The 27,337-nt window shown below is 38.4% G+C and overlaps 5 protein-coding genes and 1 long non-coding RNA gene across 7 annotated transcripts in view; 5 read left to right on the top strand and 1 right to left on the bottom strand.

Annotated features, from left to right (window-relative positions):
• Positions 1 to 27,337, bottom strand: part of LOC149718175 (uncharacterized) — a 126,096-nt gene that overhangs the window by 51,478 nt on the left and 47,281 nt on the right. The gene's annotated exons all lie outside the window — the stretch shown is intronic.
• LOC149718180 (uncharacterized) lies at positions 1,092 to 2,673 on the top strand. Its single transcript, XM_089858758.1, has 7 exons — positions 1,092 to 1,129; positions 1,197 to 1,236; positions 1,326 to 1,402; positions 1,797 to 1,878; positions 1,951 to 2,115; positions 2,172 to 2,340; positions 2,408 to 2,673. The coding sequence occupies exons 1-7, from the start codon at positions 1,092 to 1,094 to the stop codon at positions 2,671 to 2,673; spliced, it is 837 nt and encodes a 278-aa protein (XP_089714884.1).
• On the top strand, positions 7,345 to 8,597 carry LOC149718179 (uncharacterized). Its single transcript, XR_016374671.1, has 5 exons — positions 7,345 to 7,390; positions 7,454 to 7,493; positions 7,586 to 7,662; positions 8,056 to 8,368; positions 8,435 to 8,597. It is a non-coding gene; the product is annotated as an uncharacterized LOC149718179 (long non-coding RNA).
• On the top strand, positions 9,166 to 14,201 carry LOC149718178 (uncharacterized). The gene is made up of 11 exons (XM_089850880.1): positions 9,166 to 9,343; positions 9,402 to 10,093; positions 10,182 to 11,545; positions 11,612 to 11,651; positions 11,743 to 11,819; positions 12,196 to 12,274; positions 12,347 to 12,511; positions 12,574 to 12,742; positions 12,878 to 13,095; positions 13,162 to 13,466; positions 13,525 to 14,201. Exons 3-11 carry the CDS (start codon positions 11,508 to 11,510, stop codon positions 13,733 to 13,735), a joined length of 1,302 nt encoding a protein of 433 aa, XP_089707006.1. The 5' UTR covers positions 9,166 to 9,343; positions 9,402 to 10,093; positions 10,182 to 11,507; the 3' UTR covers positions 13,736 to 14,201.
• Positions 15,294 to 16,742, top strand: LOC149718177 (uncharacterized). Its single transcript, XM_089849121.1, has 5 exons — positions 15,294 to 15,685; positions 15,757 to 15,796; positions 15,888 to 15,964; positions 16,361 to 16,439; positions 16,513 to 16,742. The coding sequence occupies exons 1-5, from the start codon at positions 15,648 to 15,650 to the stop codon at positions 16,693 to 16,695; spliced, it is 417 nt and encodes a 138-aa protein (XP_089705247.1). The 5' UTR covers positions 15,294 to 15,647; the 3' UTR covers positions 16,696 to 16,742.
• On the top strand, positions 16,735 to 18,174 carry LOC149718176 (uncharacterized). Its single transcript, XM_089843592.1, has 4 exons — positions 16,735 to 16,908; positions 17,020 to 17,237; positions 17,304 to 17,608; positions 17,667 to 18,174. The coding sequence occupies exons 1-4, from the start codon at positions 16,752 to 16,754 to the stop codon at positions 17,875 to 17,877; spliced, it is 891 nt and encodes a 296-aa protein (XP_089699718.1). The 5' UTR covers positions 16,735 to 16,751; the 3' UTR covers positions 17,878 to 18,174.

Here is a 27,337-nt window from a genome sequence, read left to right as displayed (position 1 = left end):
GATCAAACGCGATCTAGCTATTTTTGCGTTTAAACCGTCATCAAGCTGGGCGACTGAAATATATTACGTTACGATTCAAAAATCAAAAAAAGTGACTAATAGTAACTTATTGGAAAAGTGACTTTTAGAAACCAAATTGAAAAATAGTGACTTTTAGTGAAAAAAGTGATTTAATATTTACACTTTTTCGTACATTTCGAGGTAAAGTGTTAATCAATACTTAATTAACATAGCGGTTCTTCATTTGCAAGAAGACATTTTTTAAATGACTTTTTGAATTTTAAATGAACTTTTCCGATATTTTTTTGTCGTAACTCAAACGTTTTAAGAAAAGCTACGTGGTAAGAAATCCGGGGATAATATTTGTCACAATACGATTGGTCATTGCGCGACTCGAAAGCGTCCGATTTCAGCCGCTATCGGGTTCAAATTTTGAAATCCGCTTCGTTTTGGTCGAGTCATAAGTGAATTAAGAAGTGGCAAGCGAGTGAAAGTATAATTAAATATGTCTTTGTTTTTTCGCCAAAATTCCACTCGCTAGAAGAGAGGTAAAAACCTTAAGTACTAATTTTTGCCACTAACTATTTGTTAAGAAAATAATTGCATTAAGTTACAAAGTAACTTTAATTGAAAAATCGGTCAACCGTAATGGTTTTTAAACGGTACATAATAAGAGGTTACCTAGAGTAGAATTCACTCTTAGAAAGAGTAAAAATTCACGTAGGAAAGTATATTTTAATTCCCGATCTCGCTTCCCTTCCAACATTGAGCATAATAACAATATTAATCAGATTCTCTCGGTTGAAGGCTTCGCACGCGACTTGAGATTTCTACTAAGTGTTTTAACCATTTTGCTTTAAGAAAGCGGAAAGTGATTAACAGAAAGCGCAGTTTAGGTTGGTGGATCGAGACGCGTTACTTAATATCAGTATTATACGACTCGGGAAATATACTTGACTTCAAAATTGTAGTCAAAGCAAAGTACAGTTTCTTACAATTTGATTTGACAGACTACAAGTACGACGCCTCGTTTTTTGGCTTAAACGTATCGAGTAAACTCTGAAAACGATCTTAAAATAGCAGATCCAACAATGGCAATGACCGGAGATGACCGATATTTCAAATACAGGTGGCCGATTTGCATTTTCTATTTTAGTTAATGTTGATTCTAATATTATTATTTATTATTATTAAAGGTACGCCAATGGAACTCCCGTAAACATCGTGACAATGCAGGTGAGTTTATCAAACGTCGGTGGCGTTGTTAAAGCCATAATTAATATCTCATTTGTCGGTGATAATTATACACTTTCATTTCTTGACAGGAACAATGGAAAAGCAAAAAGCATAGAGAATGGATCATGTTCGTGGCGGAATATTTAGAAAGAATTTTCAACATGAAGTAAATGTCATTATTGCAATTCGATTCAACTATTAATTGACACGAGAGACAAAGAAGGGCGCTAATTAATCCTCGCTGGCTCGTTCGACCAAATGGGTGTGCGAAAAACTCGGAACATAATCGAATAAATGTTAACGAGAATGAATTAGTCATTTTAATTACACAGATATTTCTGTAACATTCTCTTTGACTACATTAATCGTTTACGGAGATGAGTAATCGATTTTTGTTTCAATTATATTCGAACCAGAGTCAGAAAACTATTACTATTCGCACACTTCCACGCTAAATATTGATTCAATTTCGAATTTCTCAGAGTATCAACCAGCTTAAGGACTATCAAATTATGATAAAATCTTATTGAACACATTTATTTTCCCCATGACCTTTTAAGGGTGAATTTAAGAGAACATCAAGTTACGAGCAAGGACTTTTCAAGACACTTCTACCGAAATACACCTTCTAATTTTTTTCACGTAAGTGATTTTGAAATTTAATCAAGTTCCGAAGTTCAACTTATAATCAAATAACCCTTACATTGGATTTAGAAGGCGCACGTAATCATGTATGACATGATGAGCTCATTTTTCGAAGGGCGACTGGACCATTTCACCCCGTCTCCGCCCTCTGGCATTATAAAATCCATTATCGTATCCCAACCTCAAGTGACAGTCACGTCCACTTCCTGGTCCTTCTTAAATATGGACACCGACGTAAGTAATTGACAAGCTACGCTCAAGTCATTGAGCTATATTCTTCTTCCAATTAGGTGGAGATTTTAATGGTGTCAACCATGGTCCTGCTATCGCTTTTGCTCGTCGTTCACTCCATCGTAACCAACAAGTACAAATTGTTGCCCGCCAGGAAGGCTGTCAAGAAAATGGGCCGAGATACCCTGGAAAATATCTGGGACAACGCGTCCCTCTTGTGCTCCGAAGGTAACTGATTAAGTGAAAAGAATTCACTCTTGAACATTCCAGCTAATGGCGTAACTTCCTTCCGTAGCGATTCCCTCCGTTTTGCCCCACCTTACTTGTCGTCTGCTCGCCGCGTCGTGGATGATCTGCGCGACCTTCATTCTCTTTTTCTTGGGTTGTTTCATGCGGACGGAATTCACTACGGAAAGCTACAATCGAATCGACTCTCTCTCGGACTTGATCAAATCGGGAATTTCACCTGGAATCCACACTGGTGGCACTGATGTCCCATACCTGGAAACTTTGGTAAATAAATATCTAGCCCTCGTCAAGTCAAGTTTTCCATTCTTTTGACGTCACTGTCGCGTATCTATAGTCAAAACTCAACCCAGTTGTAAAGCAATGGTTTGACGCCCTCGATCGAAAGAAAATGTATATCGGCCCGGATTTAAATTCGATTAAAGCCTACACACCTGTTATTTCTGGAAAGAAAGCCATGATTGTGCAGGACTCTCTTCTGCCGGCAATGATGAGCTCTACGAAATCAACCAAATTCTTGCTGGACAATGGAGGCCTTCATCTTTCGCGAGACAGTGTTACTCACGAATACTTACACTTCGTTTTCAACACCACTTGGATGAGAAAAAGTTCGCAAATCGAAAAAAACGTCCAACTGAGGTCAGTATGAATTTTATCAAAGAAATTATTAAGTCTTGACAATCGAATGTTCTATCGCAGCGTGTCACCCTTTTTCGAAATGCAAATATTCAAATACCACGACTTTAAATTGCACTACGAAATTGAACGGTTAACTTGGAAGAAACCCTCGAAAGACGCGGTTGCCTTGGACTTGAGTAGCGTCAGCGTTCCTTTCTACTTTCTACTGACGCTGTTGTCAGCGACAACAGCCGTTGTCACCACCCGAATAATCTTCAACTTATTCGCTTAAACGATGACAATGAAATGGGCTACGATTCGAAGCCGAAATCCTCGAAAAATACTTTTCGAAACTTTTCAAACTTTGAAATCTAGTAAACGATGAAAATCACCGCGAGACACGTCACTTCAAATGTACTCTTTCACTCATAAGGTTTTAATCACGCACTTACGACACGAATGTAACTAAACATTTGCACTGAAATTATTAAAATATATCGAGCCTATGTTTCGTTTCATCACGTAACTTAATGATGGAATAATTTGAGGGGTTTATCACAGTTAAAGCAAAGCGCGGGTCCAGTGGAACCCCTACAAGTTGACTTTCCTCCTGAACTCTGGGTATAGCTTGTAGAAGGGTAGTGGGCGGGATCAGATAAGTGCACTTATAAATCCCGCCCACAAATGCCTCCTGCCTTCGCCAAGCCAAAACTGGAGCACGTAAAGGAAAGTCACCTTGTAGGGGATCCATTAGACTCGCGCTTTGCTTTAAAGGTCAAAACTTGAAAACGGCACAAACCGAATTTGAATCGCTTGTAAATGAAAGACACAATAAAAATATTTACACATCCCCATCAGTAGGACTCTAAGAGAGGTTAACAGAAAGGGTGGTGACTCAAATACCTATAAGTCTGCTTGGTATATAGAACGGTAGAATCGAGAAATACGCGATTTCAACGATTCAAGGCGAGAAGAAACTTTTCTTAGGTAGATTATTTAAAATCATTAAATAAACCGAGACCTATGACATGGCCACCGTGGACCTCTACGACAATCACCAAACCAATCGGAATTGATTCTTCTAGTGCCAAAATGATACGAATAATAATAATAGAAAACAGGCTCTTTTCCAAGTTAAACTTTGATTCGTTGATTTTCATTAATGGTCATTAGTTTAGATATAAACATAATAAATGATATTGATCGATTTACGGCGTCGAAAGTATCGTCTGATCCCGGGTAACTTTAGAAATTAAGCGGCGACTAACTATTACTTTAAATAAGTTCATTAAGAGTTTGTTTAACTGGCTCGCGGGAAAGAGTTAGTGCGTGGTTAGCAACGGAAGTGCTTATCGCGGTGTTGAAGGCGAGCGGCATTGTCTAGAATTGACTGATTCCCTACTTTGAAAGGAGAGTACAAAATGTTGATTAATTTCGGTTCAATTTTTATCGCTGATTGATTTGGGAGACTTCGAAGCACGACGCTCGCTATTCTCGCGTTGGCTTTACGCGTGAATTCAGTTACAATATGGTTATTACGTTACTTATGATAGTATTCAAGCCGAGGGGCCGGTCACTCTGTGTAACAGGCGTGTAATCTTTAACAGCCCTGCCCTTGACAGTGCTAAAATCTTGTCGAGCTTGTTCGCCCGTTTGATGACATCACTATGACGTGAGGAAAAAAAAACGCGGGAATCCTATACGCGCGTCTCGAGCTTCTTGCCAGTCTAAACTCAGGGTCTGATAGCGGAGACAGAGTGGCACCATCTCACGTGAAAAATATATCTGTGACGTCAGCCTAGGTGAAACATTTTAGCCTTTCATAAAATGTGGATTTCAAATAATTATATCTCGTCGGTAGTGGGCTAGTGGCTTGATACTTTTCACAGAAATTAATTCTATCTTTTCTTATATAAATCAGAGGTTTTTCAAACGAAGCTTCTCATTCCCTTTAAGATAATTTTTCGAAACTTAAAAACGAAGTGAAATATTACCTCCCCATTTATTTTCCCCTTTAATTCCTATTTAATAACAATCTATCGCCGTTAACGTAATTATTAATTATTCAACGCGTTACGAAATAAGATATATTATTTTCCCAATTTAATATTTATACGCTTTCGTACATTTGGAGGTTAAGTGTTTATAAATATTTAATTAACAAAGCGGTTCTTAATTTGCAAGTATGGACATTTCTTCGGCGAATACGGATTTTCTAAATGACTCTTTGAATTCTAAATTAACCTTTTTCGATATTCTCAATTGTTTTAGGAAAAGCTATATTAATTTAGATTAACATTAATATCAAAATCTTTCGTAAATGACTCAGTCCACTCGCAATCAATTTACTTAATGACTTTTTATTGGAAGATATTAACGAGAAAACGAAAGATATTGAAGTCAACCGCGCGTCTAATATTTGTCACAGTACGTTTTCCCTTCGCGCAACCACTCGAACGTGTCTGATTTCGGCCGCCATTCCGAATACGGAAAAATTCAAATTTGGAAAAACACGAATTAATATTAAGTTAAAGACTTCTTGAGCGAGCGACACGATTTTTTGGTTTGGTCAGGCAGATAAATAACACCGAAAGACTCAAAATCCAAAAAAGGTGACAAATAGTGACTTATTATTGGAAAAGTGACTTTCAGTAACCGAATTGGAAAAAAGTGATCAGCCTGAAATAAGGTCTATTATAGTCCAAATTTAATATTCACATGTTTACGTACATTTTGAGGTTAAGTGTTAATCAATGTTTAATTAACAAAGTGCTTCTTCAATCATTTCTACAAATGTTTTTTTTAAATGAGTTTCTGAATTTTGAATGAACTTTTGCGATATTTTTCGTGACTCAAACGCTTTAAGGAAAGCTACGTAGTAAGAAAACCGGGGTTAAGATTTGTCACAATACGATTGGTCTTTGCGCGACCATCGAAAGCGTCCGATTTCAGCTGCTATCAGGTTCGAATTTTGAAATCCGCGAAGCTGAGTTTTGGTCGAATCATAAGTGAATTAAGAAGTGGCAAGCCAGTGAACGTATAGTTTAATATGTCTTTGATCCAAAATTTCACTCGCTAGAATAGAGGTAAACACCTAAACTATTATTTTTTGCCACTAACTATATTGTTAAGAAAATAATTGCACTAAGTTATAAGTTAAGTTTAATTGAAAAATCGGTCAACCCCAATGGTTTTTAAACGGTACGTAATACGAGGTTACATAGAGAAGAATTTTTAAGCTATGTCCGTTGCTAGGGCAAATTATTAGCTCAGCTCGCTACGTTCGTCAAGTACGCAGAGAAAATCGCCCGCACACACTCAGAAAAGTTAGCGCTATAGTCATCGAGCTGACTGTTTACGTCGATCTCGCCGTCGTGGGCGACGCACCACCAAACAGCGTCCATCTTTTTTTTGGGGGGACTTCATACTTAAAGAGGTGCTTCGGTTTTCTTTACAAGAAGTCTGACTTAATTGTCTGTTGAATCTTGGTTTGGCTGCTATTTGGCATTTTTCTCGTTATAATGTCGGACAAGGAAACTATCATTTTAATGCTACACGACGAGTTTATCCCCGTAACGTTCGTAATAATATCTCATTTTCGATATGAGGTTAAATTATTCGCATGAGCTAAAGGCTTCACTTTACTGAAAGTGCCCGCCATTTTTCTTCCTCGATCTATTCACAGCACTTTTCCCACGTGACAAAGAGAATAACACTGATTGGTTGTACGACACCTACGCCGGCGAGGTCGACGTAAAAAGTTCAGCTCAATAAACATTTTTCCTCTCTCTCGCCGTCTTCGCTAGGTTCGCTAAGCGCGAACTTTTCTGAGTGTGTACAGGCGATTTTCTCGGCGTACTTGGCGAGCGTATCGAGCTGAGCGAATATTTTGCCCAAGTGCGAACATAGCTTTAGAGAGCAAAAACTTTCACGTACTGGAAAGCCCTTTTAATTTTTGCTTTCTTCACTAACGACTCTTTCACCAAAATTCTATAGTTTTTCAAGAAATTAGTACCACTAAATAAAAAACTCTATTCACCCAATTGTCGCTCGTCCAATTAAAATTCTCCCAGTTGTCGTCACCCAATTGTCTTTCATTCAGTTGTCGTAACCCAAGTAACCCATTGACGTCACCGTAACTATATACCACGCCCCTTTTACCTAGTTTGACTTTATTATATATTTGATTTTTCGTCGGACAAGAATCGAAAATTCCGCTTGCGCGCCGAGTTGGGAGTTTATAAGTTTCTGACACTACTAACTAGTCTCGTTTTTTTTGCTTTTAATTACGAATTAAGAGAAATGTATCAGTAATAACTCTTTACAGGCCTTGAAGTTCTCGCCTTGCGCTCGCTAGGATTGAAGTGGATCCCGAAATGTCAATGAATGGAAATAACATGTATTTCAAATACAGGTGGCTGATTTGCATTTTCATATTGTAATTTAGTTAAAGTTGATTCTAATATTATTTTTGTAGGTACGCCAATGTAACTCCCATAAACATCATGACAATATTGGTGAGTTTATCAACCGTCGGTGGCGTTGTTGAAGCCATAATAATTAAAGGGGCTTCGCTCGGTGATAATTATACGCTTTCATTTCTTGATAGGAACATTGGCCTAGCAAAAACCATAGAGAACGGATCATGTTCGTGGCGGAATATTTAGAACGAATCTTCAACATGAAGTAAATTTCACTATCCAACTAATAATTGGAACGAGCGAGAAAGAATTAACTTGATCCTCGCTGGCTCGTTCAAGCTAATTATGGGTGTGCGAAAATTGTAAAACTCTAATAAAACCGAACAAATTTTCAACAAAATAAATTAGTAATTAGATACGTCATTTTAATCATACAGATATATCTGTAAAAGTTCAATTAATCGTCTCACTCCTTCTTTTAGTCGATTAATCGTTTACGGAAATGAGTATGCCTAATAGATTTTTGTTTCAATGGTATTCCAACCAGAGTCACGAAACAGCTATTCGCACACTTCCACTCTAAATATTGATTTGATTTCGAATATCTCAACCAGCTTAAAATTATCTTATTGAACTGCTTTTTCCTTGTGACTTTTAGGGTGAATTTAAGAGAGCATAGAGTTGAGTACATGGACTTTCGGTTTAACTTCTACGATAAACCTTATTTCACTCGCGTAAGTGATTTTAAAATTTAATCAAGTTCCGAAATACAACGCATAATCAATTAACCCTTTCATTTAATTTAGAAAGCACACGTAATAGTGTTTAACCTGTTAAGCTCACTTTTCAAAGGTCGACTCGACCGTTTCACCCCGTCTCCGCCCTGTGGCATTGTCAAAACAATTATCGTGTCCCGACCCCAAGTTACAGTCACGTCCACTTCCTGGTCCTTCTTAAATATGGACTCCGAAGTAAGTGAACGACGCTTATTAACAAGTTAACCTCGTATCATTGAACTATATTCTGCGTTCAATTAGGTGCAGATTTTAATGGTGTCAACCTTGGTCCTTCTATCACTTTTGCTCGTCGTTCACTCCATCGTAACCAACAAGTACAAATCGTTGCCCGCCAGGAAGGCTGTCAAGAAAATGGCCCGAAATACCCTGGAAAATGTCTGGGACAACGCGTCGCTCTTGTGCTCCGAAGGTAAGCGATTAATTGAAAGTAATTCATTCTTGCGTGAGCCAGTTTCGTACTCGGATTGTGTTCCCCTTCATTACGAAAGATGGCCGGCGCTTTAATCAGACATTCCAGCTAACGGTTTAACTTCCTTCCGTAGCGATTCCGTCCGTTTTGCCCCACATTACTTGTCGTCTGCTCGCCGCGTCGTGGATGATCTGCGCCACTTTCATTCTCTTTTACTTGGGTTGTTTCATGCGGACGGAGTTCACGACGGAAAGCTACAATCGCATCGATTCTCTCTCGGACTTGATCAAATCGGGAATTCCACCCGTAACGGCTAAATTTACCTCTGTTGTGGCGTATCTGGAAAATTTGGTAAATATCTAGCCTTCTCCCAGCCAATTTCTTTATTCTTCTGACGTCACTGTCGCGTATCTATAGGCAAAACAAGACCCAGTTGTTAAGGAATGGTTTGACGCGCTCGATCGAAAGGAAATGTTTTTTGACAAAAAATCGGATTATTATGAGATTAATGGCTACATTCCCGTTTTCTCTGGAAAGAAAGCCATGATCGTGCAGGACTCTGCTCTGCCAGCAATGACCTCTTCGGCATCTTCGAAATCTATGGAATTAAACAAATTCTTGCTGGACAATGGAGGCCTTCATTTTTCCCGAGACAGTGTTACCAACGAATACCAACACTTCGTTTTCAACACCACTTGGATGAGAAAAAGTCCGCAAATCGAAAACAACGTCCAACTGAGGTCAGTATGAATTTTATCTTAGAAATTATTAACAGTCTTGACGAATACTCTATCGCAGCGTGTCACCGTTATTCGAAATGCAAATTTTCAAATATCACGACTTACGAATCCACTACAAAATTGAACGGATCGCTTGGAAGAAACCCTCGAAAGACGCCGTTGCCTTGGACTTGAGCAGCGTCAGCGTTCCTTTCTACTTTCTACTGACGCTGTTGTCAGCGACAGTGGCCGTTGTCACCACCCAAATAATCTTCAACTTAGTCGCTTAAACGATGAAAATGAAATGGGCTACGACACGAAAACCTCGAAAAACATACTTTGAAATCTATGGTACACGCTGAAAATCACCGCGAGATACGTCACTTCAAATGTACTCTTTCACTCATAAGGCGTAATCACGCACTTACGACACTAATGTAACTAAACATTTGCACTAAAATTATAATTAAAACTGGCAAATATATCGAGCCTGTGGGTTTCGTTTCATCACGAAACTTGTAATTGATAGAATAGTTCAAGTGGTTTATGACAGTTAAGGGTCAAAACTTGAAAAACGACACAAACCGAATTTAAATCGCTTGTAAATTAAAGACACAATTAAAATATTTACACATTACCATCAGGACTGCAAGGGAGGTAAACAGAAAGGGTGGTAACTTACAATATCTATGGGCTTAGATATTTCCTGTCAACATTTTGCGGAGAAGCGTTAATCAATGTTTAATTAACAACGAGGTTCTTATTTTGCAAGTATGGATATTTCTGAATATGAATTTTTTAAATGAGTTTCTGAATTTTGAATGAACTTTTCCGATATTTGTCGTGACTAACGCTTTAGAAAAAGCTACGTAGTGAGAAAACCGGGGGTAAGATTTGTCACAATCCGATTGGTCCTCTGCACGACGACCGAAAGCGTCCTATTTCAGCCGCTATCAGAGTTCCAATTTTGAAATCCGCGAAACTGCGTTTTTGGTCCAGTCATAAGCGAATTAAGAAGTAAAAAGCCAGTGAACGTATAATTTAATATGTCTTTGTTTTTTCGCCAAAGTTCCACTCGCTAGAAGAGAGGTAAAAACCTAAACCATTATTTTTTTGTCACTAACCATATTGTTAAGAAAATAATTGCATTAAGTCATAAAGTAAGTTTAATTGAAAAATGGATCAACCGTAATGGTTTTTAAACGGTACGTAATTTAACGAAGTTACATAGATTAGAATTCTTAAGCTATGTCCGCACTTGGGCAAATTATTAGCTCAGCTCGCTACGCTCGTCAAGTACGCCTAGAAAACGCCATGTACACACTCAGAAAAGTTCGCGCCTAGTCTATCTTTCCCAAGGTAACTTGAGAAAATACTGTATCTTTCCGGCGTAGGCGACGCACCAACAATCAGCGTCCATCTTTTTTAGGGACTTCATATTTAAAGAGGTGCTCGGTTTTCTTTACAAGAAGTCTGAATTAATTGCGTGTTGAATCTTGGTTTGGCTGCTATTTGGAATTATTTTTCTCGTTATAATGTCGGACAAGGAAGCTATAATTGAAATGCTATACACCGAGAGTTAATCCCCGAAACGTTCGTAATAATATCTCATTTAGGATATGAGGTTATAAAAATCGCTTTATTTTCATTTGTCCTGGTAAATTTCTCTAATCGAAATAAGATTATTTTGTTTTCGAATTAATAGCAATGGAGTCATTAAATTATTTGCACGAGCTAAAAGTTTCACTTTACTGAAAGTGCCCGCCATTTTCCTTTCTCGATCTATTCACACCACTTATCCCGCGTGACAAAGAAGGGTGCTGATTGGTTGTACGTCAGCTTGCACAATTAAAAATAATCCTAGTTGTCGTCACCCAATTGTCTTTCGCCCAGTTGTCGTAACCCATTGACGTCATCGTAACTACATACCACGCCCCTTTTAGCTAGATTGACTTTATTATATATTTGATTTTTCGTCAGACGAGAATCGAAAATTCCGCTTGAGCGCGCTGCCGTCGCGGCGAAACAAAAATTCATCGCCGAGCTGAGAATTTATAAGTTTCTGACTCTATTAACTAGTCTCCATTTTTGCTATTAATTGCGAATTAAGAGATATGTGTCAGCGACTCTTTACAGGCCTTGAAGTTCTCGCATTGCGCTCGCTAGGATTCAAGTGGATCCCAAAATGTCAATGAATGGAAATGACATGTATTTCAAATACAGGTGGAATTTTCATCTTCAAATCAAAATAGTTAATGTCAATTCTAAAATTATTCTTGATGATTGTAGGTACGCCAATGTAACTCACGTAAACATCATGACAATAGCGGTGAGTTTATCAACCGTCGGTGCAGGCGTTGTTGAAGTCATAATTAAATGGCCTTTCTCGGTGATAATTATACGCTTTCATTTCTTGTCAGGAACAATGGGATTACAAACATCGGAGAGAACTGATCATGTTTGTGGCGGAATATTTTGAGCGAATCTTCAAAATGAAGTAAACTTCATTGTTCAAACGGAGAGATGTAATTTTAGAAGTAGGAATGGAGAACAGAGTATCTGGGCGCGGCGCGCGTCAAAGTCCACGGGACGGGGGGGGGGGTGTGAAAGAAGAGGCGGGTCATAGCGACAGAGGTAAAAAGGAATTACTGTATTTTTCGCCGTCTCCTTCAGCAACGTCAGTTTAAGTGAGCCAATAAGATAATTTAAAATTTTCGTTACGTGTTGGAGGGAGGGACTCTATACCGGCTACTAGTCGGACTGAAGTAAACGCTAACAGTTTTCCATTCCTACTTCTAAAATTAAATCTATACCTGTTATGATAAAACCATATTTTAGACATTGATTTTTCTCCTGCTTTTCCATACTTTTAGGGTGAATATCAGAGATCACAAAGTTGGGTACTTAAACTTTGAGAAACACATGAACTACAATCAAATGTATTTCTTTCGCGTAAGTGATTTTGAGATTTAATAAAGTTCCAAAGTACACCGTATAATAAAATAACCCTTTCATTTAATTTAGAGAGCGCACGTAATCATGTATGAAATGACAGGCCAATTTTTCAGAGGTCGACAGAACCATTTCACTCCGTCTCCGCCCACTGAAGTTATCAAAAGCATTATTGTGTCCCGACCCCAAGTGATAGTCACCTCCACTTCCTGGTCCTTCTTAAACATGGACACCGATGTAAACGACGCTTATTAACAAGCTAACATTAAGTCATGGAACTATATTCTGCGTTAAATTAGGTGGAGATTTTGACGGTGTCAACCTTGGTCCTGCTGTCGATTTTGCTCGTCGTTCACTCCATCGTAACCAACAAATACAAACTGTTGCCCACCAGGATGGCTGTCAAGAAAATGGCCCGTGAAACTCTGGAATATGTCTGGGAGAACGCGTCGCTCTTGTGCGCCGAAGGTAAGCGATTAAGTGAAAAGAATTCATCCTTGCGCGAGCCAGTTTCGTAGGGGATTGTGTTCCCCTCCATTTTTACGAAAGATGGCCGGCGCTTTAATGAGACATTCCAGCTAACGGCATAACTTCCTTCCGTAGCGATTCCCTCCGTTTTGCCCCACATTACTTGTCGTCTGGTCGCCACGTCGTGGATGATTTGCGCCACTTTCGTTCTGTTTTATTTGGGTTGTTTCATGCGGACGGAATTCACTACGGAAAGCTACAATAGCATCGGCTCTCTCTCGGACTTGATCAAATCGGGAATTCCACCTGAAATGGCTCATGGTAGCCCTGATGTCACGTATCTGGAACATTTGGTAAATATCTAGCCTTCTTGGAATCTAGTTCTCTATTTTTCTGACGCCACTGTGACGTATCTGTAGTCAAAACTCGACCCAGTTGTTAAGAAATGGTTCGACGCACTCGATCGAAAGGAAATGTATATCTGGAGACGAAGGGATACAAAGTTGATAGATTCTCACGATGTTACTTCGGGAAAGAAAGCCATGATCTTGAGGGACCCGGATCTGCCGGAAATGATCAGCTCTTTGAAATTAAACAAATTCTTGAAGGACAAAGGAGGCGTTCACTTTTCACGAGACAGTGTTAATCAGAAATACTTATACCTCGTTTTCAACTCCTCTTGGATGAGAAAAAGTCCGCAAATCCAAAAAAACGTCCAACTGAGGTCAGTATGAATTTTATCTTTGAAAAGATTTACAGTCTTGACGAATGTTCCTTCGCAGCGTGGCGCCCTTGCTAGAAATGCAAGTTTTCAAATACCACGACTTTAAATTGCACTACGAAATTGAACGGTTAACTTGGAAGAAACCCTCGAAAGACGCCGTTGCCTTGGACTTGAGTAGCGTCAGCGTTCCTTTCTACTTTCTACTGACCCTGTTGTCAGCCACAGTAGCCGTTGTCGCCACCCAAATAATCTTCAACTTAGTCGCTTAAACGATGAAAATGAAATGGGCTACGACACGAAAACCTCGAAAAACATACTTTGAAATCTATGGTACACGCTGAAAATGACCGCGAGATACGTCACTTCAAATGTACTCTTTCACTCATAAGGCGTAATCACGCACTTACGACACTAATGTAACTAAACATTTGCACTAAAATTATAATTAAAACTGGCAAATATATCGAGCCTGTGGGTTTCGTTTCATCACGAAACTTGTAATTGATAGAATAGTTCGAGTGGTTTATGACAGTTAAGGGTCAAAACTTGAAAAACGACACAAACCGAATTTAAATCGCTTGTAAATTAAAGAAACAATTAAAATATTTACACATTACCATCAGGACTGCAAGGGAGGTAAACAGAAAGGGTGGTAACTTACAATATCTATGGGCTTAGATATTTCCTGTCAACATTTTGCGGAGAAGCGTTAATCAATGTTTAATTAACAACGAGGTTCTTATTTTGCAAGTATGGATATTTCTGAACATGAATATTTTAGCTGACTTTGAATTTTGAATGAATTTTTTCTATATCTGTCGTGACTAACGCTTTAGGAAAAGCTACGTAGTGAGAAAACCGCGGGTAATATTTGTCACAATCCGATTGGTCCACTGCGCGACGACAGAAAGCGTCCGATTTCAGCCGCTATCAGAGTTCGAATTTTGAAATCCGCGAAACTGCGTTTTTGGTCCAGTCATAAGCGAATTAAGAAGTGAAAAGCCAGTGAACGTATAATTTAATATGTCTTTGTTTTTTCACCAAAATTCCACTCGCTAGAAGAGAGGTAAAAACCTAAACCATTATTTTTTTGTCACTAACCATATTGTTAAGAAAATAATTGCATTAAGTCATAAAGTAAGTTTAATTGAAAAATGGATCAACCGTAATGGTTTTTAAACGGTACGTAATTTAACGAAATTACATAGATTAGAATTCTTAAGCTATGTCCGCACTTGGGCAAATTATTAGCTCAGCTCGCTACGCTCGTCAAGTACGCCTAGAAAATCGCCTGTACACACTCAGAAAGGTTCGCGCCTAGTCGATCCCAATCAGCGTCCATCTTTTTTGGGGGACTTCATATTTAAATAGGTGCTTCGGTTTTCTTTACATGAAGTCTGAATTAATTGCGTGTTGAATCTTGGTTTGGCATTTTTCTCGTTATAATGTCGGACAAGGAAGCTATAGTTGAAATTATTATTATTATTATTATTATTATTATTATTATTTTTGCTTGTACTTTTATCAATCGGATTTACAATATGGAATTTTTATATTGAATGTACAATACGCCAAGAGTTAATCCCCGTAACGTTCGTAATAATATCTCATTTAGGATATGAGGTTATAAATATCGCTTTATTTTCATTTGTCCTGGTAAATTTCTCAAATCGAAATGTTTCTTTTGTTTTCGAATTAATAGCAATGAAGTCATTAAATTATTTGCACGAGCTAAAAGCTTCACTTTACTGAAAGTTGCCGCCATTTTCCTTTCTCGATCTATTCACAGCACTTATCCCGCGTGACAAAGAGATGGATGCTGATTGGTTGTACGTCAGCTTGCACAATTAAAAATAATCCTAGTTGTCGTCACCCAATTGTCTTTCGCCCAGTTGTCGTAACCCATTGACGTCATCGTAACTACATACCACGCCCCTTTTAGCTAGATTGACTTTATTATGTATTTGATTTTTCGTCAGACGAGAATCGAAAATTCCGCTTGAGCACGCTGCGGTCGCGGCGAAAGAAAAATTCATCGCCGAGCTGAGAATTTATAAGTTTCTGACACTATTAACTAGGCTCGATTTTTTTTTACGAATTAAGAGATATGTGTCAACGACTCTTTACAGACCTTCAAGAAGTTCTCGCATTGCGCTGGCTAGGATATAAGTGGATCCCGAAATGTCAATGAATGGAAATGACATGTATTTCAAATACAGGTGGCCGATTTGCGTTTTCAAATTGTAATTTCAGTTAATGTCAATTCTAAAATTATTCTTGATGATTGTAGGTACGCCAATGTAACTCCCGTAAACATCATGACAATAGCGGTGAGTTTATCAACCGTCGGTGCAGGCGTTGTTGAAGCCATAATTAAATGGCTTCTCTCGGTGATAATTATACACTTTCATTTCTTGACAGGAACAATGGGATTACAAACATCGGAGAGAACTGATCATGTTTGTGGCGGAATATTTTGAGCGAATCTTCAAAATGAAGTAAACTTCATTGTTCAACCGGAGAGATGTAATTTTAGAAGTAGGAATGGAGAACAGAGTATCTGGGCGCGGCGCGCGTCAAAGTCCGGGACCTCCTTCCACGGGACGGGGGGGGGGGGTGTGAAAGAAGAGGCGGGTCATAGTCATAGCGACAGAGGTAAAAAGGGAATTACTGTATTTTTCGCCGTCTCCTTCAGCAACGTCAGTTTAAGTGAGCCAATAAGATAATTTAAAATTTTCGTTACGTGTTGGAGGGAGAGGCTCTATACCGGGCTACGAGTCGGACTGAAGTAAACGCTAACAGTTTTCCATTCCTACTTCTAAAATTAAATCTATCCCTGTTATGATAAAATCTTATTTAACACATGGATTTTCCCTGCTTTTCCGTACTTTTAGGGTGAATGTCAGAGATCACAAAGTTGGGTACTTAGACTTTGAGAAACACATGAACTACAATCAAATGTATTTCTTTCGCGTAAGTGATTTTGAAATTTAATCAAGTTCCGAAGTACAACGATTAATTAAATAAGATCTTTCATTTAATTTAGAGAGCGCACGTAATCATGTATGAAATGACAGGCCAATTTTTCAGAGGTCGACAGAACCATTTCACCCCGTCTCCGCCCACTGAAGTTATCAAAACAATTATCGTGTCCCGACCCCAAGTGACTGTCACGTCTACTTCCTGGTCCTTCTTAAATATGGACACCGAAGTAAACGACGCTTATTAACAAGCTAACATCATGTCGTTGAACTATACTCTTCGTTCAATTAGGTGGAGATTTTAATGGTGTCAACCTTGGTCCTTCTGTCGCTTTTGCTCGTCGTTCACTCCATCGTAACCAACAAATACAAACTGTTGCCCACCAGGATGGCTGTCAAGAAAATGGCCCGAGAAACTCTGGAATATGTTTGGGAGAACGCGTCGCTCTTGTGCTCCGAAGGTAAGCGATTAAGTGAAAAGAATTCGCCCTTCCGCGAGCCAGTTTCGTACGATGATTGTGTTCCCCTTCATTAAGACATTCCAGCTAAGGCGGTTTAACTTCCTTCCGTAGGGATTCCCTCCGTTTTGCCCCACCTTACTTGTCGTCTGCTGGCCGCGTCGTGGATGATCGGAGCGACCTTCATTCTCTTTTTCTTGGGTTGTTTCATGCGGACGGAATTCACTACGGAAACCTACAATCGCATCGATTCTCTCTCAGACTTGATCAAATCAGGAATTCCACCTGAAATGGCTCATGGTAGCTCTGATGTCACGTATCTGGAACATTTGGTAAATATCTAGCCTTCTTGCAGTCAAGTTCTCTATTTTTCTGACGCCACTGTGACGTATCTGTAGTCAAAACTCGACCCAGTTGTTAAGAAATGGTTCGACGCACTAGATCGAAAGGAAATGTATATCTGGAGACGAAGGGATACAAAGTTGATAGATTCTCACGATGTTACTTCGGGAAAGAAAGCCATGATCTTGAGGGACCCGGATCTGCCGGAGATGATCAGCTCTTTGAAATTAAACAAATTCTTGAAGGACAAAGGAGGCGTTCACTTTTCACGAGACACTGTTAATCACAAATACTTATACCTCGTTTTCAACACCTCTTGGATGAGAAAAAGTCCGCAAATCCAAAAAAACGTCCAACTGAGGTCAGTATGAATTTTATCTTTGAAAAGATTTACAGTCTTGACGAATGTTCCTTCGCAGCGTGGCGCCCTTGCTAGAAATGCAAGTTTTCAAATACCACGACTTTAAATTGCACTACGAAATTGAACGGTTAACTTGGAAGAAACCCTCGAAAGACGCCGTTGCCTTGGACTTGAGTAGCGTCAGCGTTCCTTTCTACTTTCTACTGACCCTGTTGTCAGCCACAGTAGCCGTTGTCGCCACCCAAATAATCTTCAACTTAGTCGCTTAAACGATGAAAATGAAATGGGCTACGACACGAAAACCTCGAAAAACATACTTTGAAATCTATGGTACACGCTGAAAATGACCGCGAGATACGTCACTTCAAATGTACTCTTTCACTCATAAGGCGTAATCACGCACTTACGACACTAATGTAACTAAACATTTGCACTAAAATTATAATTAAAACTGGCAAATATATCGAGCCTGTGGGTTTCGTTTCATCACGAAACTTGTAATTGATAGAATAGTTCGAGTGGTTTATGACAGTTAAGGGTCAAAACTTGAAAAACGACACAAACCGAATTTAAATCGCTTGTAAATTAAAGAAACAATTAAAATATTTACACATTACCATCAGAAGGACTATAAGAGAGGTTAACAGAAAGGGTGGTAACTCAAATATCTATGGGCTTAGATATTTCCTGTCAAAGGAAAGCCCACCTCGTAAAAGGTCTAGGGCGAAATTGAAATAAATCATTTTGTAGCGCAGCTCAGAATGCAAAGTAATTGTTGTCCTTATAAATCATTCATTTGTATTCAAATGTTAAGTTAAACACTTCCTGAGCGAGTGACTACGATTTTTTGGTTTGATCAAATGTGATCTCGCTATTTTTGCGTTTAAACCGTCATCAAGCTGCCTTTCGAAATACATTACGTTTTAAGTTGTGGTCGGGAAGATAAATAATACCGAAAGACTCAAAAATAAAAAGTGACAATTAGTAACTTATTATTGTTTCACTTTTAGTAACCGAATTGGAAAAGTGACTTTTAGTGAAAAAAAGTGACCAGCCTTGAAATAACGTCAATTAAATTCCCAATATTTGCACGTTTTCGTACATTTCCAGGTTAAGTCTTAATCAATGTTTAATTAACAAAGTGGTTCTTATTTTGCTACTTACAAGTATGTGTATTTGTAAACATGAATTTCTTAAATGACTTTTTGAATTTTAAATGAACTTTTCCGATATTTGTCGTGACTTAAACGTTTAAGAAAAGCTACGTAGTAACAAAACCGGTGGTAAGATTTGTCACAATCCTATTGGTCTTCGCGACGACCGAAAGCGTCCTATTTCAGTCGCTATCAGGGTTCGAATTTTGAAATCCGCGAAACTGCGTTTTCATCAAGTAATAAGTGAATTAAGGAGTGGCAAGCGAGTGAACGTATAATTTAATATGCCTTTGTTTTTTCACCAAAATTCCTTTCGCTAGAAGAGAGGTAAAAACCTAAACAATATTTTTTTTTGTCACTAACTATATTGTTGAGAAAATAATTGTATTAAGTTATAAAGTAAGTTTAATTGAAAAATGGATCAACCGTAATGGTTCTTAAAAGGTACATAATTCGAAGTTACCTAGAGTACAATTCACTCTTAGAAAACAAAAACTTCAACAAATTAGTACTATTAATTAAAATATTCTATTCACCCAATTGTCGGTTGCCTAGTTGTCGTAACCTATTGACGTCACCGTACCGTGGTATATCCACGCCCCTTTTAGCTAGTTAGTAGTTATCAGAAACTCTTTACAGGCCTTGAAGTTCTCGCATTGCACTCGCTAGGATTTAAGTGGATCCCGAAATGTCAATGAATGCAAATGACAGGTATTTTTAAAATACAGGTGGTTGATTTGCATTTTCAAATTTTTAATTTAGATTCTAATATTATTATTGATGCTTGTAGGTACGCCAATGTAACTCCCATAAACATCGTGACACTGGAGGTGAGTTTATCAACCGTTTATCAAAACTCCGGTGACAATCTCAGTTTCATTTCTTGTCAGGAACATTGGAGTTTCAAAAAACATAGAGAACGGATCATGTTCGTGGCGGAATATTTCGAACGAATCTTCAACATGAAGTAATCGAATTTTGTTTTAATGGTATTCGAACCACAGTCAAAAAACAACTATTCTCACACACACCTTCACGCTAAATATTGATTTAATCAATATCAGCCAGTTTAAAAGGAAAGGTCAGGTGACGTAACTATTATACCTTAAAAGAACGGCCTTTTTCTATATATAAAAAGGAAAAACGTAAAAATAAATGTTCTCTTATTACAAAATAATTAGCGTTTAATAAGTCTTAAAAACGAGGACTACAACGCCATCCGCCATGGGTTTAGTGGCGACTGCTAAACCGAACCTCTTACCTCTTTGAACGCAATTATTTTCTACTACGATTTTTAGGGCGAATTTCAGAGAGCACCAAATTGGGTACAAAGACTTTTGGAAACACTCCAAAAAACCTTACTTCTTTCGCGTAAGTGATTTTGAAATTTAATCAAGTTCCGAAGTACAACGATTAATTAAATAACCCTTTCATTTAATTTAGAGAGCCCACGTAATCATGTATGAAGTGTCAGGCCAATTTATCAAACGTCGACTAGACTATTTCACCCCGTCTCCGCCCTGTGGCATTCTCAAAACAATTATCGTGTCCCAACCCCAAGTGATAGTCACGTCCACTTCCTGGTCCTTCTTAAATATGGACATCGAAGTAAGCAAAAGACTCTTACTAAAAAGCTACGCTCAAGTCATTCTTCGTTCAATTAGGTGGAGATTTTAACAGTGTCAACCTTGGCCCTGCTGTCGATTTTGCTCGTCGTTCACTCCATCGTAACCAACAAATACAAATTGTTGCCCACCAGGATGACTGTCAAGAAACTGGCCCGAGAAACTCTGGAAAATGTCTGGGACAATGTGTCCCTCTTGTGCGCCGAAGGTAAGCGATTAAGTGAAAAGAATTCACTCTTCCGAAAGCCAGTTTCGTACTCGGATTGTGGTCCCCTTCATTACGAAAGATGGCCGGCGTTTTAATCAGACATTCCAGCTAACGGCGTAACTTCCTTCCGTAGCGATTCCCTCCGTTTTGCCCCACATTACTTGTCGTCTGCTCGTCGCGTTGTGGATGATCTGCGCCACTTTCGTTCTCTTTTTCTTGGGTTGTTTCATGCGGACGGAATTCACTACGGAAAGCTACAATCGCGTCGACTCTCTCTCGGACTTGATCAAATCTGGAATTCCACCGGAAATGATGGCTGGTGCTACTCATGAATATCTGGAAAATTTGGTAAATATCTAGCCCTCGTAGAGTCAAGTTTTCCATTCTTCTGACGCCACTATCCCGTATCTATAGTCAAAACACGACCCAGTTGTAAAGAAATGGTTTGACGCCCTTGATCGAAAGAAAATGTTTATGCGCTTTCACTCGGATACAAATTCGTTAATTTCGCACGCTGTTATTTCTGGAAAGAAAGCCATGATCCTGCAGGACTCTCTTCTGCCGGCACTCTTGATATCTCGGGATCCTCGGGAACCTTGGAAATCTTCGAAATTAAACAAATTCTTGCTGGACAAAGGAGGCCTTCATTTTTCCCGAGACAGTGTTACCCAAGAATACCAACACCTCGTTTTCAACACCACTTGGATGAGAGAAAGTCCGCAAATCCAAAAAAACGTCCAACTGAGGTCAGTATGAATTTTATCTAAGGAATGATTAACAGTCTCGAAAATCTTATGTTCCATCGCAGCGTGGCACCCTTGTTCGAAATGCAAGTTTTCAAATATCAGGACTTACGACTTCACTACGAAATTGAACAGATCACTTGGAAGAAACCTTTGAAAAGCGAGGTTGCCTTGGACTTGAGTAGCGTCAGCGTTCCTTTCTACTTTCTACTGACCCTGTTGTCAGCCACAGTAGCCGTTGTCGCCACCCAAATAATCTTCAACTTATTCGCTTAAACGATGACAATGAAATGGGCTACAACACGAAACCCTCGAAAAATAAACGAAACTTTTCATACTTTGAAATCTAGTAAACGATGAAAATGACCGCGAGATAAGTCACTTCAAATGTACTCTTTCACTCATAAGGTGTAATTACGCACTAACGACACGAATGTAACTAAACATTTGCACTGAAATTATAATTAATTAGAACTGGCAAATACGTCATCACGAAACTTGTTAATATAATAGTTTGAGGCGTTTAAAGATCAAAACTTGAAAAACGGCACAAACCGAATCTGTATCGCTTGTAAATTATAAACGCAATTAAAATGAGCAATTTCAAATCTAAGATGATATCGTTGATTCTAAAAACGACTAAATTTTTAATATCTAATCCACAAATAAGAAAAATAACGTTCACTTCAAGATCACGCGCGAATTACGGAATTACGTCATCAAATTCTAATTTTTAGAGGGACCCCAAAACCAATGAAAAGCCACCACGAAATGCGTTACATTATCTGAAGTTATTAACTATTGAAACCGCAAAAATAAATAGAAAAACGAAGCGGCATTATGCACTTGGGGCGAAAATCCTTTTACACTCCCGTGCTGCAGCGAAAGATGATAAAATATGACACCAGACTATTTTTGGTTTATTCCTTGTAATACGTATGTCATATCAGCTTAGCTTGTAGCGCCACGGGGGTCCCGAGCAAAACATTTTCCGGTACACACGGAACACGATCCAAGAGGCGATGTATAGTCATCTCTGTCTCTCCTTCCACGCAGCATCCCTTTTCATCCGGGAAATGATAAAGGAGTCAGTTTGCATTTATCCGAGAAACGAGATATTTTTCGCCCAAGGAGTTAAAAACAAAATATATATATATGTATCCATGGACTACCCACCATCACTGATAAAGTTGTTAAGGTGTACTAACAAGACCTGTGGTGGCGATGGGCCGAAGTACAATGGGATGTTTTTACATGGGAAATCAGTTTTGAGTCGAAAATGAATGTAACTTCTGTGACTGATTTTGTCATAACAACCACAAAGGAAAACCCCCTTCTTAAGAAGTTATAAACATTGTAGTATTTTAAGGCTGACCCCTTACGACACTGAAAGATAATTCTATTTAATTAAGGGGTCATCCTTAAAACACTACTTATAAGTTATAACTTGGCCGCGTTAGGACAAAATTTTGAATATCATTTTCAACTCAAAATCGCCAATCGAACCCAGTGTACAACAACGCCCAGTTTCAACTGCTTTACTCAGGAAGCTGAACTTTAAAGAGGAACCTTAATCTACTCTTAATTAGTAGGTACGCACTAAGAAATACTAAATTTTCCCAATCAGTAATTACAATCTTGAATGAAATGACTTGCACAACAGAAAAGTATAACCTACACCTAACGTTGGCTGCCAAAAATTCATTAATATTTACTAAATCTTATCTTAACCTTCGGCGATGCAATCCTTCCGTCCGCCATCTTTTAAAATGGCGTCCCGAAAACTAACCAAAAATATATTATATAAAAGTGGCGAATCCCTTCGCTCAGCTACAGATAAAAACACAAATGTTGAACATTATATTTTCCTTTGAATTCCCTTATCAATGGATAAAGAACTTCTCAACCCTACATGCACTTTTGTTAGCCCAAAGAAGAAATTTGGGGAAATTTGATGGGAGGGGGGAAGGGGCGGGGTTAGGGAATGAGGAGGGGGAATCCATCAGAGCGTGCGGATCTGGGATCTATTGGGAGGCTGCATTTTCACAATAGAACTTCGGAGCATCTGCATAGAAGCAGAAATAGAATGAAGGGCTCCTCTATTTTTTTTCATCCCGAAGCCTTCGTGATTTTATTCAATGGAGATGAAGTGCACGCATCTGTATTGACATATTGTTAAGAGGTTTAATACAGCGTAAAGGTTACTTTTTCCTCTACTCTTAAGTTCTCCGTGTTTTTTTCTCTCTCTCTCTCTCTCTCTCTCTCTCTCTCTCTCTCTCTCTCTCTCTCTCTCTCTCTCTCTCTCTCTCTCTCTCTCTTTCTTCCGAGGTATTCTTCACAAATATGGATGTCGGTATACTATAGTCTGCTACTACGAACTTTCTCGTGATGTACGTCATACTCTCCGACCGCTTTCCAACCATGGGTTTTGGGGACCATATTGGCCATACAATTTTAGACTACCAATATTGACGTCACGTCCCCGTAACTCCTCCCCTCTTAGTATCACTCTATAGAGAGATTTCAGTTGGGGCTGGCTGAGTAGTACGACATATCCTCCTAAGTCCCTCCATGTATGGTTCTGGCAGCCATATTGGTGGGTTTTAGATTTCATTATTTATGCATTGCAAACTTGCAATCGTGTTTTAAGGTACGTTGACAATTAGCATAATAAAGCGTTACGGGTTCAGAATGGGACGTTCTTAACAAGGTCAATGGCTATTGGTTCGCCTCTTTTCCAACCAAACAACTTCTAATGAACCATGATTGATTGGTTTATAAAATTCGGAGGAAATTATCGAATTGTGACCGTACATAAAGCACAAACAAACAAACAGTTTTCTGAAACATATGTCAGCTACATCCAACAGAAGAAACGCTCATGAAAATGCAGCTTACTATAAGTATTGTAAAAACCACTACGTAATCTTATAATTATTTAATTAATTACTTAATATCTAGTACAAAAACTAATTATCTTTGTTTAACGACTAATATTAAATTACGCCCCTCTATAACATCATTTCAAACAAGCATACCCTAAAAACCTAATTATTATTCTAATAACATTAGCCTCAATGATAAGTATTAAGCTTAACAATGACCGACCAAGGCTTAAGAACATGCCTTAATACAATAGAAGTAAGAAAAAAAAAATTTAATACTCTAGCCCAGTCTCTTTCTCTTATGGTCAAATGGTCAGAAAAAATAGTATATAAATATCATTAGGAAATATTTGAAGGGGAAAAAAGGAGAACAGTAGAACTCTGATGAAATGGAATTCAATTCAATCCGATAAGAAGAAAGTAAAAATAAAAAGAATTGGATTTTCTATCGTAGGTAACAGAGTTCAAGCATTTTCTTCAGGTACACATACCACCATAAGTTTATAAGATATGTTCCTTGCATAAGTATGACATTTCATATACTTCGTAATGCTACTGAGAGACAGCTCGAGATAACTAGTTCCAGAAGAAAATAGGGGAAGTACGTATTCGTACCTTTAGCTAGTGCAAGTCGTCCTTCTCTCCCAGAAACAAGCTATCGCTTTAAATTGGCCAATCAGAGATAGGCAGAGAACCGATAGAAATTTTTGAAGGTGCGCCACCATACCGTGAGAAACCGAACTACAGAGTATAGACGACGATTTCCGTCCCTCTTTCGCCCCGGTAGATTGATATTGAAAGTTATCGTTCAATTAAGAGTTAAAAATGGATAGTTCTGTCCAGTGTAATTTAGTATATCGGGAAACTAGTGACAAGAAAAGCCAGACAAGTTTTTAAGGCAAAACTAAAGGTATTCAAGTAGATTTTTCGCCAAATTCGAGTGACTCGTTAAGCCTCGGCCATAGTAAACTGAAGAAGTCTAATATAAAGACACTACCAGAAGGATCAACAATAGCAGACGAACCTTCGAAGAAAATAGTTTCTTGTATTCATCCGCGGTTTCCCGCCAAAAAAAGCGGATATTCAGTGGCGCGAAAAAACCGATAAAGTGACGTCTCGCGAAATAGCTAAGAATACGTACTTCCCCTATTTTCTTCTGCTAGTTCGAGAACGACGGAAGCGAGAATTGAAGTCCTACACTCGGTGGTGCATGGTTAATTTTGCAGGACTTCCATCTAGGTCCTATTTAGTCTGCATTACTAAGCCCAAATTTGACAGCAGCGCCTCACCAGGCCTCCCTCGCTTTACCCTGAATCTATGACCTACCTCACTCACTTCAAAATTTCAAGCTCCAGTTTCTAAGTTACCAGACATTACAAACTTATGGAAGGAACATATCTTATGAACTTATGATACTACTGAGCCCCCCAAAAGTTTTAGAAGAGCACCTGTGCGCGACTGTGAAATGGCATTTTCGATTTCTTTTTCTTACTTTGCCCTACATCTAGCCCGTGAGTAAAGTCGCGTGTTTCTCCCAAGTACTAGTACTTTTCTCTAACCGTACTGATGCCGGGCCTACGGTTTTGGGGCTATTAGATACCTACGCTATACAGGATGGAAACTTTTGCCAGAACCGTAGTATAACGCATTGGTGTATAACGGGGAAAATGTACAAGGGATTTACAGGCGCAAGTGATGGAATTAAATGATGAGTCTCAAATTGAAGAAAACAACTGAATCCAAGTCTTAATTTGGTCTAGCTCTATAGCATACCCCTTTTTCTCTTTCTTTAAATTTAGTAAGTTCACTTAATTTAATTGAGATTAACAGAAGTATAACAACTTCGAGTTGTTCCCCAACAAACCAGAGACCTGTTTCAAAATTCGGTGGTAAAATTGCGTCTTGTGTGTTCAACACCTTACTTTCTTTAGAAATAACATTGATGGGTCTGTGGACAACAAAGACGGGCGATATTACTTCAAACAAAAGGACTATGATGGTAGAAGCAATATCTAACGTCTTTGCTTTGTTATCCTAATAGCGAATGTTTCTTCTTTGCTATCTCTCAAGCAGACGACTGTACGCCCCCCCTCTAGAAAAGGGTTCAAACGAGGGACTAATCACTCAGATTACTTGTTATCTCTGTATCTTTAGAGTAATTACGCGTAATTTTAGGTTTAAAATGCCCACAATTAACAGAAATTATAAGTTGAAGTAACTCCCTATGAAGTAATTGGTCTACAAAGTGATTAGTCCCTCGAAACTATATTGATTGCAAATTACACCTTAAAAGAAAAAAGCCTAAACAACCAGTTAAACTTAAAGAAGAAAAAACCAAAGGCACAATAAAAAAAGGCAAATGGAATTTTGAATTCATATATTTAAATTTTTTTCTTTGCTGATTTTCGTATGCAAAAATGTTACCAAACGAAAAAATTCCTCTTCAAAAAACTTGCAAAATTAAATTTAGGGTTTTTAGGGTCGTAGTTCAAGTTTCCAAAAATACACAAATTTAATTCCCACTGGAATGATTATAAAACTGGTGAAAATAAAAACGCTTCTAGTTTTTTCTTTCTTTTTTATCTCGCCCTGGAAAAAAATATACGAGGGCAAATTCCAGAAGAAATTAAGGACATTAGGAGGTTATATTTATGACCCACAAAAGTGTGTGGGGTATTTTTTTTTTGTAAGCAAAGGCTTAAGGTAACCCCTCTTTTTATAGCGTCCGTTTATATTATATAAAGCCCAGAGCCCCAGACCGCCTTTTAAACGCAACCAAAGGATTAGGCTTAGTTGGGGTTTTTTTCCCCAAAGAAAAAGATTTAGGACTTTGGAGAACGGGAAATAGTTCTGTGACACGAAATTCTCTAGTTTCTGTATTGTGTAGGACAAAAAAGAAATATCCTAGAGACTTAGTTGCTTGCTATTCGTGAAATTTTAAATTAAATCTGGTCTATTGGTGTACCAAATCCTTGGTCTAATTTGAAAATCCGTAAGACTTGGTGTACAAATTATGCTAGATCTAATTTGAAATAATAAAACTTGGTGTACAAATTATGCTAGATCTAATTTGAAATAATAAGACTTTGTGTACAGAATGCTAGGCCTAATTTG

Source organism: Phalangium opilio, unplaced genomic scaffold (assembly GCF_054372755.1).
Source record: "Phalangium opilio isolate 3A_F unplaced genomic scaffold, DU_Popi_V2 ptg000002l_1, whole genome shotgun sequence".
Taxonomy (NCBI): Eukaryota; Metazoa; Arthropoda; class Arachnida; order Opiliones; family Phalangiidae; genus Phalangium; species Phalangium opilio.
The sequence above is the reverse complement of the archived record's forward strand: the minus strand, read 5'-3'. Positions and strand labels throughout refer to the sequence as shown.

Coding starts and splice junctions, on each gene's coding strand:
- LOC149718178 (XM_089850880.1), top strand. CDS start 11,508: ATGTCAATGAATGGAAATGACATGTATTTCAAATACAG. Junction 12,275..12,346: donor ATCAAATGTATTTCTTTCGC/GTAAGTGATTTT, acceptor CATTTAATTTAG/AGAGCGCACGTAATCATGTA. Junction 12,512..12,573: donor TCTTAAACATGGACACCGAT/GTAAACGACGCT, acceptor GCGTTAAATTAG/GTGGAGATTTTGACGGTGTC.
- LOC149718176 (XM_089843592.1), top strand. CDS start 16,752: ATGGTGTCAACCTTGGTCCTTCTGTCGCTTTTGCTCGTCGTTCACTCC. Junction 16,909..17,019: donor GTCGCTCTTGTGCTCCGAAG/GTAAGCGATTAA, acceptor TTCCTTCCGTAG/GGATTCCCTCCGTTTTGCCC. Junction 17,609..17,666: donor CAAAAAAACGTCCAACTGAG/GTCAGTATGAAT, acceptor GTTCCTTCGCAG/CGTGGCGCCCTTGCTAGAAA.
- LOC149718177 (XM_089849121.1), top strand. CDS start 15,648: ATGTCAATGAATGGAAATGACATGTATTTCAAATACAG. Junction 15,686..15,756: donor GACATGTATTTCAAATACAG/GTGGCCGATTTG, acceptor TGATGATTGTAG/GTACGCCAATGTAACTCCCG. Junction 15,965..16,360: donor GAGCGAATCTTCAAAATGAA/GTAAACTTCATT, acceptor CCGTACTTTTAG/GGTGAATGTCAGAGATCACA.
- LOC149718180 (XM_089858758.1), top strand. CDS start 1,092: ATGGCAATGACCGGAGATGACCGATATTTCAAATACAG. Junction 1,879..1,950: donor CACCTTCTAATTTTTTTCAC/GTAAGTGATTTT, acceptor CATTGGATTTAG/AAGGCGCACGTAATCATGTA. Junction 2,116..2,171: donor TCTTAAATATGGACACCGAC/GTAAGTAATTGA, acceptor TCTTCCAATTAG/GTGGAGATTTTAATGGTGTC.